The 12,833-nt window shown below is 36.5% G+C and overlaps 1 protein-coding gene across 1 annotated transcript in view; it reads left to right on the top strand.

Moving 5' to 3' along the window:
• The window catches only part of ANKFN1 (ankyrin repeat and fibronectin type III domain containing 1), a 405,379-nt gene that overhangs the window by 334,017 nt on the left and 58,529 nt on the right, over positions 1-12,833 (top strand). Inside the window, exon 10 of the mRNA XM_051994242.1 lies at positions 5,094-5,201. Within this exon, the coding sequence (XP_051850202.1) occupies positions 5,094-5,201 (108 nt within the window). The remainder of the gene's footprint in view (positions 1-5,093; positions 5,202-12,833) is intronic.

The raw sequence follows: 12,833 nt of genomic DNA, 5'->3' as shown, positions 1-12,833 counted from the left end.
TGTGGAAATACATTAAGTTCAAAAAGGAAATAGATGGGTATGGGGAGAATGAGGTTCAAAAAGGAGTGTAGAATCACATCACAAACAAAACAATCTTCAACATTGGAAGATAAATGATAAAATGAGGATTAAAAAGAAAAAAAGAATAATAATCAGTAATTGGATCATGGGTTAGGTGAAAACAGGCTGGAGTACCACTTTACTTCCATGGCAGTTGTGAAGTAGCAATGGGTATATAGGCACACTAATATACTGTTGATGAAGATGTAAGGTAGTCCAACCATTCTGGAAGTGAATTTGAACTATACCCCAAATATCACTAAACAATGCAAACTTTTGACCCAATAATAATACTATTAAGTATATTAGTCCCTCCCTCCCTCCATCCCTCCACAAAGAGAAGATGGAAAGCAACTGTTTCTATAGAAATCTTTACAAGAGCACCTTTGTCTTAAAAAAAAAGGAGTAGAAACAAATAAGTTATCCATCAGTTGTGGAATAATTTAGCAAATTAGGGTATGTAAATGTAATGGAATATAATTGTCATAAAAAATTACAAAAGAGAAATTTATTGAACCATAGGAAGACTTGCATGAACTGATGCGGTTTGAAGTGAAAAGAACCAAGAGAACAATTTAGGAAATTACTATCATATTGTAAAGAAAAATAACTTTGAAGTCTTAAAAACTCTGATTGATGCAATGATGAAACTGATATTAAATCATTATTCCTACTTATCAGAGAAGTGATGGACTAAAGACACAAAATGAGACATATTTTCAGATGCAAATATGTAGATTTTCTTTGTTAGACTAGTCTTGTATTTTTTATAAGAAAAGTATTTTTGGAGGGGAGTTATAAAGGGGAATATAAGCAATTATTTTTAAAAGGAAGAAAAGAAAAAAATGAGAATCAATGAAATATTTAAAATACACACAGGAACACAAGAAGGGGCCACAAATACAGAGCTGTGCAGGTATCAAAGTATTAGATTTAATACATACTTTTAAAAACAAACTATATGCAATAGAAATTCATGGTTTCATATATAATCTTTTTTCTGTTTTCTTTGTATGTGAATATGTTCATGTTTATTAATGTTTGTCAAATTCATATGTAATAGGGGACTGGGCAATAAGCTTAATCCTTATGTTCCCACTAAGAATGAATGGCTGATGCAATCCCCACAAAGTATTTGGGTTAGACACAGACATTCTATGTAGGTTCATGTGGACTGGATTTATTGGTCAATCCCACATCACATATTAAAAAATAAAAGACATCTTGCTTTGCCACTTATTAGCTGTGTGACTTTGGGCAAATCACTTAACCCCTCTGGGACTTAGTTTACTCATTTGTTGGGCTCTAAGGTACCTGTAGTTCAAAACTTAATCTATGATATGACTCAAGCAACAGTAAGAGACAAGTTCTAAAAATACTAACAAACATACCCTCAATTAGCATGAGAAATAATATATTTCACATTCTCTTGACTGATTTTTCTCTCCCTTCAAATATTCAGTTTTGTGAATGTTTGTTGTGCTGGAGTTGAGATGTATCTTTCTTTCAGACACATTTCCCTGCACAGAGTGGAGGCTGCTATCCTTATAGACCAGCTAAGAAGTAAAGCTAGAAAGCTTTCAATGATAGTGAACTTTGTCCTTCTAGCTGATGGGCAAGATTGAAGTCTCATCATTTAAGCCTAATTGCTGTGAATATCCCCTATCATTCTGAAGATTCAATTTTTTTAAATGCTGGTTCTGTTTAGAAACAAAGCATGAAATTGTGAGCATCAGATTTTTCAGTATTTCAATATTTATTATGGGATCGTGTATTCTAACATGACAGAGTAATTGGAAATTCTGTAATATGTTCCAGCTCACTATTAAAGTGTTTAGTTGTTTTTTTAAAAAGGTCTTAATGTGTTTTTATAGACTTATGTTATATGGTACCCTCCATAATATGAGAAAAGGACCCAGACAGACTTGTCTGAGTTATGATCAGGAAAGACTTAATATCACAGGCAAATGTAAGCTTTGCATTGTGTTAGAACCTAAGTATCTCATTACAAGAACAGTGAACTGTATTATGTAGAACAATATGGGCTTTTCCTCCCACACTGAGTCGGTTCCTTGTCAGGTTTACGGATTTCTGTAATATATTTCCAATTTTCTCCCTCATCCCTGAAGTCTCCTATTTTATGTAGGAGTCAAAGGCTTCCAAACATCTCTGAGAAAACTCATTCTTTCCAAAACTCTTGGCATAGTGTAGACCACTCACTTTGGGCTCCTATTTTTGCATTTGCTTTTTTTTTTTTATAAATGTATCATAAAAGTCATGAGAGGAAGCTGGTTCCTGACGTAATCATGCTCCCTGCCACAGGGAGCTGGCTGCATCATATCTCTCCACACTTTGAGGGGAACGTTGATTTTCGCAATAGAACTTTTTGGTCTTTATAGGGTGATAAGATCGTTTAGCCTCCTGGGAGTCTGACCAGAGAAAGCAATCTTGGCTGCCTATCTTCATTTGGTTTATCATTATAAAAAAAAAAATGGAATGTACTTTGGAGAAAAATCATCCCTTGAGAATTAACAAGGAATGACAATTTTTCCTATTTATGCAAATGTCAAAGGTCATTGAATTAATGAATGAATGAGTGAATAAATGAAAGAAAACCAAGTATGGTTCACTAAGTGCCAAGTCCTGTTAAAGACTAGATGGATAGAGAAACAATGAGGAAATATATTATTCAAAATCTCAAAACCACTCCCCTAAAATTTTTGTCTTTTCTGCCCTTTTCTAATGAAGAGTTAGGATACCACAGTATTTTAGGAAAGAAGAGTAAGTTTGAGATTCATTCCTGTGACTAGGATAGGTCCCACATTAAGTTTCAACCCAATTCCTCACCTCGCAAGTTCAATCCTCTTTCCATTATAGAATTCTAGAACTGTGAGGTCAGGAAACAAATTCTACTGTTGTTACTGCTATTCACTCTCTCTGTGACATAGTTAAAATTATTCATCTCTCTGAATTTCAGTTTCCTCATCTATAAAGTCTATTCATATATGTGTTAGTGCACATAGAAAGACTTTCTCTAAGATCATAAACTCTAAAGTCATAAAGGGTTTAGAGGTCATTTAGAACAGGGAATCCTAACCTGAAGTCCATGATTTTTTTGCAAATATTTTGATAATTGTACTTCAATATTATTGGTTTCCTTTCTAATCTTATGTATTCTACTTCATGCTTTTAAAATCATTCCTCTGGAAAGAGTTCCACAAGCTTCACAAAAGTATCCCAGAAGTCCATGACACAAAGATGATTATAAACCCCTTGTTTTTTTGTTCTTGTTGCTTTAAATTTGTGGAATAAAGCAAGCTTTTCTATAACATAATATAATAAAAAAGGTGATTGCAAATAACTCTGTAAATATACTACATACAACTTGTTATTTTAACTATACAACAAAGTTATCATGTAAATTTCTTTTTCATATTCCCTTCCTTTCATCCTAGAGATGGTCATCATTAGACACAAATATATGTATATATGTATATACATATATATTTATATATGCAAAATCATTCTATATATACTTCTACTTATCAGTTCTTTTTCTGGATATAAATAGTATCTTTCTTCATATGTTCTTGTAATTAATTTAGGTATTTAGAATAGTCATTTTTCATTTTCTTTATTTAAAATAAAGGGAACATTGGGATCCAAAGAGAAATGATTTGGCCAATTATACATCTAATTAGTAGCCAGCCAAAAGTAGAACCCAAGGATCCAGGCTCTAGAAGGGGTATTGTGGGGCACTCTAGAGATTTATCTCAATTCCTTGCCCCTTAACACCATTCCCAATATTCCAATCCTTTCATATACTAAAATTCTATCTTCCTAAGGGTCTGATATAATGAAAAGGAGTCCAGATAGAACTTAGAGACCTGGACTTAAAAGGAAAGGAAAGTAAACTTCACTGAGAGTGATTCCTGAATCACTGAGTTTTTGTGGATCATATTATTATGATGTTAGTTATTGAAGATAAATTTCATGTAATATAACTTCACATGACTTCTGTTAAAGACAGTGATGGAGGCTCCTCAACTAAATAGGTGTCTGCCTGATGAGAGGGATATTAAATATCTATATTAAATTTAAGTTAGAACTCATATGTTTTTTTAGAGAGTGTCTTAAAATTTGATGCATCTGTAACATAAATTCAGAAATGAATTGAGGGGGTGGATAGGGAGGGATTATAATCAAGGGGAGAGAGAAAATAATGGAAGCTCCTGACCTGCTGAAAAATCAGAAGCCACAGACAGCACAATTTCAATATTGATGCCAGTCCTGTAAGAATTATTACTTTTGATCTCCATTAAAACCAATGGAATGAAATTTCAGGGAATGAGTAGAGGTGGGTGGTGGGGAGGGTGGTGTTACTCAAATGGGCACTACAATTTGAATTTGCTATGTAAGTTAATACTGTATGTTTAGAGCCTGAACAGACAGGGTGGTTGGTGGCTCAGAATCTCTACAGGATTCTTGTGCCAGCCAACGAAAGCAGACATTCATTAGAGCAAAATGTAGATTTCTATTTCTTGGCATCTGATGTGCACTCTTTCCTTGGAAAGAAACTTCAATTTGGCCAAAAGTGTGAAAGCTACAATAAAAGCATTGGGAACATGAATTTCATCTCGTCTGGGCCATTCCCGTCCTTTCCCCCCCTCCCTTCAGGATGGGGTTAGGGCTTTGGGGAAAAGAAGATAGGGAATCCGAGGGCAATTGGATTGTCAGACTCCATCCTTTCCTTTAGCTTTCCATTTTGTTCTGTCCTAAGACAACTGAACCCAACCCAAACCAATTAGGATTGTTTTGCCCCAGAAGAGGGGTAGGACAGGGCTAGACTCTGAGAAATGGCAGTCAGTGGAGCCATTGGCATTAACTCTTAGCTCTCCATAATGTTTTGAGTGCTGGAGCAATCACCTCCTAAAAATGTGCAAAAAGCACAGTCATTACTTCCAGAGCAGAGTGAGAAGAGCACTCCCTCTTCTCCCGTATGTTTCATTCTGTTTGTTTCTTTTGTTCAATAGACTGGAAAGACTATGACGGCAGAGAGCCCAGACACAAGGGACAGAATGAAGCTTTGGAGCGTCTGCTCCAGCAGATCCGGGCTGCTCATCAGCATTACAGTTGCCGGGGTAAGGATAAAAATCTGTGTGGTAGGGCATCAGCTGAGGTCTCAGTGGCGCCTGTAATTTTAGCAGTTTCCTAACTGGGTCATACCTTCTCATTCATCAGGGAGAGAAAGATATTAATATTGGTACATCTGGAATCACTTTACAGCACTATCTTGCTTTAACCCTTAAGATGAGCCTCCCCTTCTATCCCCTTTCCTCCTTTACCCCCTCCTTTCCTCCTCTGTCTCTCCCCTTTCTCCATAGGAACAATTTAAAAACAAGCACAGAAAGGGGGGAGAAGAAAATGCTTTAAGTTTTCTCCCTGTTGAATGTGTCTCCTGCAGAAATCATCAATGGAGTCTAGAAGTTTGGGGTACACACAAAATATGCAGGAATAATGGCTTGGGAAGAAAGGAAAGAACTTTGCCACGTCCCAGAGTTGTTCCCTGGTGTCTCCATTGAGAGCTGATTAGCTCTCCTACTACCAACTAGATAGAAATAATGACTTTGAGCTTCACCCTAGACATGTCTTCAGCCAGTGACAAACATAGCTTGAGCCTTTGAACTGCAGAGCCAACCTATACTTTGGCATTTCATAATTCATAGGAATTGGGATCAACAAGATCTCAGAAGGCATCTAGTTCAGTAGTTCTTAACCTAGGGTCCAAAAATGCCCAAGAAATCTGCGGACAAATTTCAGAGAGTCAGTCTATGACTTGGAGGACTTAGACAATTACATCTTTATTTTCACTAGCCTCAAACCAAAATTAGCATTTCCTTCCATTATGAATGCTAACAGCTTTATTCTGAGAAGGGATTCATAGGCTTTACTACACTGACATAATAATCCATGACACACACAAAAAAATCTTGCAGTCAATAAATATTAAGCATCTACTCTGTACCCAGCACTGTATTAAGTACTGGGAATATAAAGGAAGGCAAAAAAAGGAAGTCTCTGCTTTCAAGAATCTCACAGTCTAATGGAGAAAACATTCATATAAATGCATATGTTTGATCTATAGACAGGATAAACAGAAAATGATTGACAGAGGTAAGGCACAAGAATTAAGGGAGGAAATAGATTTAAGAATTCTCTAGAATATAATGCTTTTCATTTTACAGCAAAATCTGGGGTGAAATGGTTTGCCCAAGGATACACAGGTAGTAAGTTATAATACTAATAACACCTGGTATTTATACAGGGCTTTTAAGGTTCAGAAAGTACTTTTCGAATATTTTCTTACTTTATTCTCACAGCTACCCTGGGAAGAAGTTTTATTATTATCCCCATTTTATAGATAAGTATATGAATGCTAAGAATGCTTATGTGACTTGATCAGGATTAGGAAACTAATAAGTTTCTGAGGCTGGATTAGAAGTTTTCCTGACTCCAGACAGGAGATGGAGATAGGAAGACCCAAGTTCAATTCTGATCTCAGTTTCTAACTATCCAATCAAGTCACTTAACCTTGTTTGCCTCAGTTTCCTCATTTGTAAAATGAGCTGGGGAAGGAAAGGGCAAATCTCTCCAGTGATTTTGTGACCCCAAATGGGGTCACAAAGAGTCAGACAGAATTGAAACGACTAGACAACAACATCAGTTTTTACATTCCAAGTCCATTACTCTAACCACTGCATCATTTGGTTACTTGAAACTAACTGAGAGAAGCAGAATTAGAACTCTAGTCCCCTGACTCCAAAGCCAGTATTCCCTTCTAGCTAAAGAAGCTCTTAGTACAGTTCTTCTCTTGGTGGGCTGCTCAGCTGGGATCAGATCAGGTTTCCAATATGGGTAATGATTCGTGGCAGAAGCACTTAGCTTTATTTGGAGGAATCAAGCTGCCATAACATTTTCATCTTCCATGCTCTATCACCCATGGCACTCTCAGCTGAGGAGAGCTCAGCAGCAGCAGCAGCAGCGCCATGCTCTGAAATCCATGGCTGAAACCAAAGAATGTTCACTGACTTTAGATCAAATACAAACAAGGCAGACCAAAGATTAGCCAAAACTCCACATCACCCCAGCATAGTCATGGCAACAAATATGTTCTGACATTCCAGTTCCAACTGGAAACAGTCTTTGCCCACCCCCAAATAATTATCTTTTCCCAAGCAGGGGCTCAATCAACATCAATGTACTTGGAAGAGGTTTGAGAGTCAACTGTAGACAGAGGGTTCACCCCAGAGCATCCTGGATCACACGCAACTGTGTATGAGCCTCCTAACTGAACAGAGTGCGCTTCATTTCTCTCTTCACTAATTTCTTTTTCTGGAAAATAAGAGAGTTTGGCCTCTAAGACCTGGAAGGTCCCTTCCTTTAAGCTTCTCAGTCTAGGATCTCATGACTGATGTATACAGAGATTGCTGAGCAAATCTGAGTTATGGAGATACATACCAGCATGCAAGTCAGAAAGTCAATTAATAGCCAAAGAACCTTGGGCTTAACTATTTAACTATATGATATAAAAATGGAATCCTGCCTGCAGGGCAGCTAGGTGGCACAGTGGGTAAAATGCAAAGCTTAGAGTCAAGAAATTCAAATCCCACTTCAATCTCTTATTATTAGTGTGACACTGGGCAAGTCATTTGACCCTGTTTGTCTCAGTTCCTCCTCAGCTGTAAAATGAGAGAAATGGAAAAGGAAATGGCAAACTATTATAGTATCTTTACTTATATAGTTATTCATGTCTAAAGGTAACTATCTCTTAGGGAGAGGGTAGAAATTTACATGATAATTTTGTTGTGTATTTGAAAAGAACAGCAAGTTGAACATAGTAGATTTATAGTTTCATATGCAATCATCTTTTTTATGGAAATACCTTTTATTCCATAAGTTAAAAAGAAAATTTTTTAAAAGAATGAAAGAAAACCCCAAATGGGGTCATGCCCTCTAAAATCAATTCCCTAGGGTAAAACTGAGTGATTCTACCCTAGGGAATGCTATTTACTTCATCCATGAGGATTAATCAGATCAAAAAATGTGTGCTAAGGCATTGTTTCTATAAAGTATAATATAAATAGGAGAGAGAGCTACCTAATCATCATAATCACAACCTATATAATTTTGTTGCTTCATACTTTATAATACATTTTCCTCAGAATATTTCTATGAGATATATAGTATCAGTATGATTATTTTCATTTTGTGGATGACTTGAGAGACACAACAATTTTTCCATGGATACATGACTATTAAGTATCAAGATTTAATCCCAAATCTTTAGATTCCAAGTCAGTTTCTTTCCACTATATTACAAAGCCTCTAATATAGAAGAACTGGTGTTGCCTGTTGTTTTTCACAGAATCACAAAACCATAAGATTTAAGAGAGAGCTTTTAGTTTAATCCTCTCATTTTACAAAGGAGTAAATTGAGGCCAGGAAAGGGAGAGTGATTTGACATTCTTGAACATTATTGCCCTGCTCACTGTTTATCATAAGTTAAATAAAGAAAAAGAGTATAAGCAAATCAGATCAAGCTTTATTACTTTTAGCAGTTTTGTTTGTTGTTATTCAGTCATTTTTTGGTTGTGTCTAATTCTTCGTGACCCCTTTGGGGATTTTCTTGGCAAAGATACTGGAGTGGTTTGCCATTGCTTCTCTATATCATTTTACAGATGAGAAAACTGAGGCAAATAGGGCTAACCTACTTACCCAGAATCACAGAGCTAGGAAATGCCTGAATACAGATTTGACATCAGGTCTTCCTTACCACAGCAATCCTGGTGCTCTTTCCACTATACCACCTAACAGCCCTATAAGTAGTTTGAGGAATTTCAATAAAGACTGATCTCTACCAGAAAGAGGAATAGTGAAGTACTTGACTCTAAAGATAAGTCAAATTATATCTGGAATTTGATGGATGTTTTCCTCCTTGTAACCTCTTAACCATGGATAATCAGGAATGAAATAATTAATCAGCTATTCCCACTCAACCTTCTCTCTGTAGATCCTTCTCCTGAAGGAATTAGACAATACTAAGCCTGAACAGTTAGGATTTAGGTCCCTGAACCACCTTCCGCCAGTCACGTATCTATTCTGAGTCTCAGTTTACTCATCTATACGACAACGGATTTGGACTAATTAGCCTCTGAGGACCTTCTGTTCTTAGATTCCTAGAACCTAGGTAGTACATTGCATAGAGCATTGAACCTGGAGTCAAGAAGAGATGAATTCAAATTTCATCTTAGACACTCACTAACCATGGGAACTTAGGTAATTCACTTTCCTCTAAAATGCAGGTATAACAATATCACTAGTCTCCTACAGGATCAAATGAGAATATTTATAAAGTGGGTAGCACCAGTGTCTGGCACACAATGTACACTATACATATGCTAGTTGATATTATTGTTGTTGTTTTTATCCTGCCATCCAGGGCTAGGTCCATGAAAGAAATTCCTCAAAAGAAGACTTATTAAGCCTTGAAATGCACTGCATGTTCTAAAATCAGATAACCCAACAGAAGGGTAGGAATGAATGACTTTATATATTTGAGAGGTAGACCTCAACTGATTCTATATGACTCTTCCTCATGGCTCCAGGTGAATGAAGTCAGAATCATTTGTTCATGGTTCAGTGAAAAGACACATGCTGTTCACATTGATATCAAGCTGTAAGGTTTCCAAAGTTCATTATACATGCCATTGGAGCCTCATGAATCTATGAAGTAAGTGATGTCAATGTTATATTCACTCTGATCTCAGACTGAGACTAATTCCAAAGTAAAGTGACTTGCCCATGAACACAGAACCAATTAATTATTAGAAGGAAGACAAGGATCCTCAATTCTCTGGCATACCACCTCTCTTCTCAATGAGTACTCAGAGTCAGAGCCGTGCTGGTAAATATTTTTAACAGGTGATTCTCTGAATAAATGTATCCATGATATACTTTTAAGTTTAATCTAAATTACTGACATGTCTCCATCACTTTCTTAAGTCTATACAATCCACAAAATAATAAATGAAGCTCTGATTTATTGCATTGGTAATTTCCAAGTATAAATGCTCACACTGAAAATTTAACAACTGGCCGATTCAAATAAGCTGATTCAAACTGGACCCAGTACAATCCTGATGGGGTCTGAAGAACTGAGTTCAGGTTATGACTATACTACTAATTGACTATAAGACTTTGAACAAGTCAGTCCTATGAGCTTCAGTTTTCTTATCAACTAAATAGACATGTTTCCACCACAAATTCCTTGTGGGTAAGAATTATTTTTGCCTTTCTTTATATCCTCAGCCTGGTACTTAGAAAACATTTTTTAAAATGTTAACTGAAGGACTGAATGATCCTCAAGATTGTTTTGAGAATCAAATGAGAAAGAGACAGAGTCATATTTTGCCAACCATAGGTTATACAAATGTCAGGTTTTATCATTAATTCAATTCCAGAAGCATTGATTAAATGTCAGCTCCATGAACCTCTTCACAGGCTGACCACTGTCCCTGAAATTTATCCCCTTTTCACCTCTACCTCAAAGAATTCTTGGTTTTCTTCAACCTCATTTCAGCTTCAAAAACTAACTCCTACAATAGGCCTTTCCTGATAGCCCCATTTTTAGTGCCTCAAGTTCCCCCCAATTACTTTGAGCTTATTTCCTATACATTTGTGTGTGTGTGTGTGTGTGTGTGTGTGTGTGTGTGTGTGTGTGTGTGAACTGGGCCTGGAATCTAGAAAATCTAAGTTCATCTGAGTTCATCTCTGATCCCAAACTCTTACAATCTGTGTGAACTTGAGTAAGTTACTTAACCACTCTATGCCTCAGTTTTCTGAAGTGTAAAATGGAGATAATAATATTATCTACCTTGCTTGGTTGTTATGAGGATAAAAGATAATAATTATAAGGCTCTTAGCACAATGTATGGCATATGGTAGGTACATAATAAAAGTTTGTATTGTTCCTTCCTCACAAATAGTTGGTTCTTAATAAATGCCTATAAATTCATTACAAGGCCCTGGCATAATACTAGGAATACAAAAGTAAAATTTCCAATATTCCCTGTTCACTAACAGTTTATATTCTGCTTGCCACTTTTTAGGTATCAGACATAGAGGATCCTAAAAAAGTCCAAAGTCCAGAAATGTCATGACAATATTTAATTGCACCCTTCCATTGTCTACCCAAGTAAAGAACTGGGCTTCTCTTTAATTCATAGCGTGTTATACTTGAAATCAGGACGAGATGACTTCAAATTGTACCCCTAATATTTACTAGCTGTGTGACCTTAGGAAAATTGCCTAATCTCTATGAGCCTCAGTTTCCTCATCTGTAAAGTGGAAATAATAGAAGCACTCCCTTCCCAGGGTTGTTATGAAACTCAAATGACATATATCAAGCACTTTGTGAGCTTTAAAGTCTTCTATATAAGTGCTATCTGTTATTTTTATCAAAATTTTGTGGAGGTAAGACATGTCCTATCCAAGGGTATGTTATGGTATATCTTCTGAGTTCTCAGAATGCTCCTAATTCAGAAAAAAGTATACATGTATAAGGAACTCAAGTGAGTTTCTGAACTTTAACTTAAGGGTTAATATCACAAGCCACCAGCATGGAGAAATCACTAGGTCAAGTGAGGTATGATTCTTCTGTTCACAAGCTTAATCCCCTGGAAAACCTAGAGAATTAAAATCCACAGTCACTCATTATCTCCATGACACAATCCTACAGGAACAAATTACAACCATGTTTCAATCCTTTGGGCTGTCAAAGATGGGGGTGGCCAAGTCTGCTCTTTGCACAAGACAATTTTTGCTGATCTTTGGTAAAAAGTGATTGTCTTGAGATTTGGCTATCTTTCTAATTGGTGGCAGTGTTCTGCGCCAAACAACATAGTCAAGTCCAAAAAGAAGGTTGTGACATCATTTGGATTTCATTCTGCTGTTTAGTATCCTCAGCCAACAGAATCTTAAAGCCTATCACGGATATTAACTGTTTGGCTCAGCCCTCCATGCTCCAAACTTTACATATCAAAACATAAGATATTGTTCCTCTGCATTACCCAGCTCTGGTCAAGCTCCCTTCTTCTTTCTCTAACAGTGATGCAGAGGGGCAATTTATGAGAAAGCCTAGTTAAATACTTTTAAAAATTCATGATTCCATTAATATCATAGTAACTAGTATAATGAGTTAATGGATCCTGAGTGGACCTGGGATATCTTTATCATAGGGAATTTCCTCTACCAATTCTGGCCAGCACCTTCTCTGAAACTTAAGAGTCTTAGGAAGTTAACCAGAGCTCTGAAATGTTAGCTGACATACCCAGGATCATATAGCCACTATGTGAAAGGGGCAAAATTTACTTGAACTTCAAGTTTCAATCTATTATTTAGAAAAGTAGTTGTGAACAAAAAATATATCATGTAGCAATTCAGCTTTAGTGAAAAGCTTTTTCTGAATTTAGTTAGGCTAAGTCCTCAGATAATCACCTCTCAACAAACCTAAACTCAGAGTCATCCTAAATTGGTAGGATCCACCAGCATGTGGGTGTTCCACTAGCATCCCCTTTAAGAGTCCAGGGTCACCTTCACATCTCTGTTTATGAGGAGCTCATATTCTCCTTCCTATTTTTTAGGTATCATACTTATCCCCAACACTTAAAGTTCAATGTTTGGAGCACAGTAAGGATTAAATAAATGTTCATCAT

The sequence above is a fragment of the Antechinus flavipes genome, chromosome 4 (assembly GCF_016432865.1).
Source record: "Antechinus flavipes isolate AdamAnt ecotype Samford, QLD, Australia chromosome 4, AdamAnt_v2, whole genome shotgun sequence".
Taxonomy (NCBI): domain Eukaryota; kingdom Metazoa; phylum Chordata; class Mammalia; order Dasyuromorphia; family Dasyuridae; genus Antechinus; species Antechinus flavipes.
Note: the sequence above shows the minus strand (reverse complement) of the source record. Positions and strands in the feature narration are given on the sequence as shown.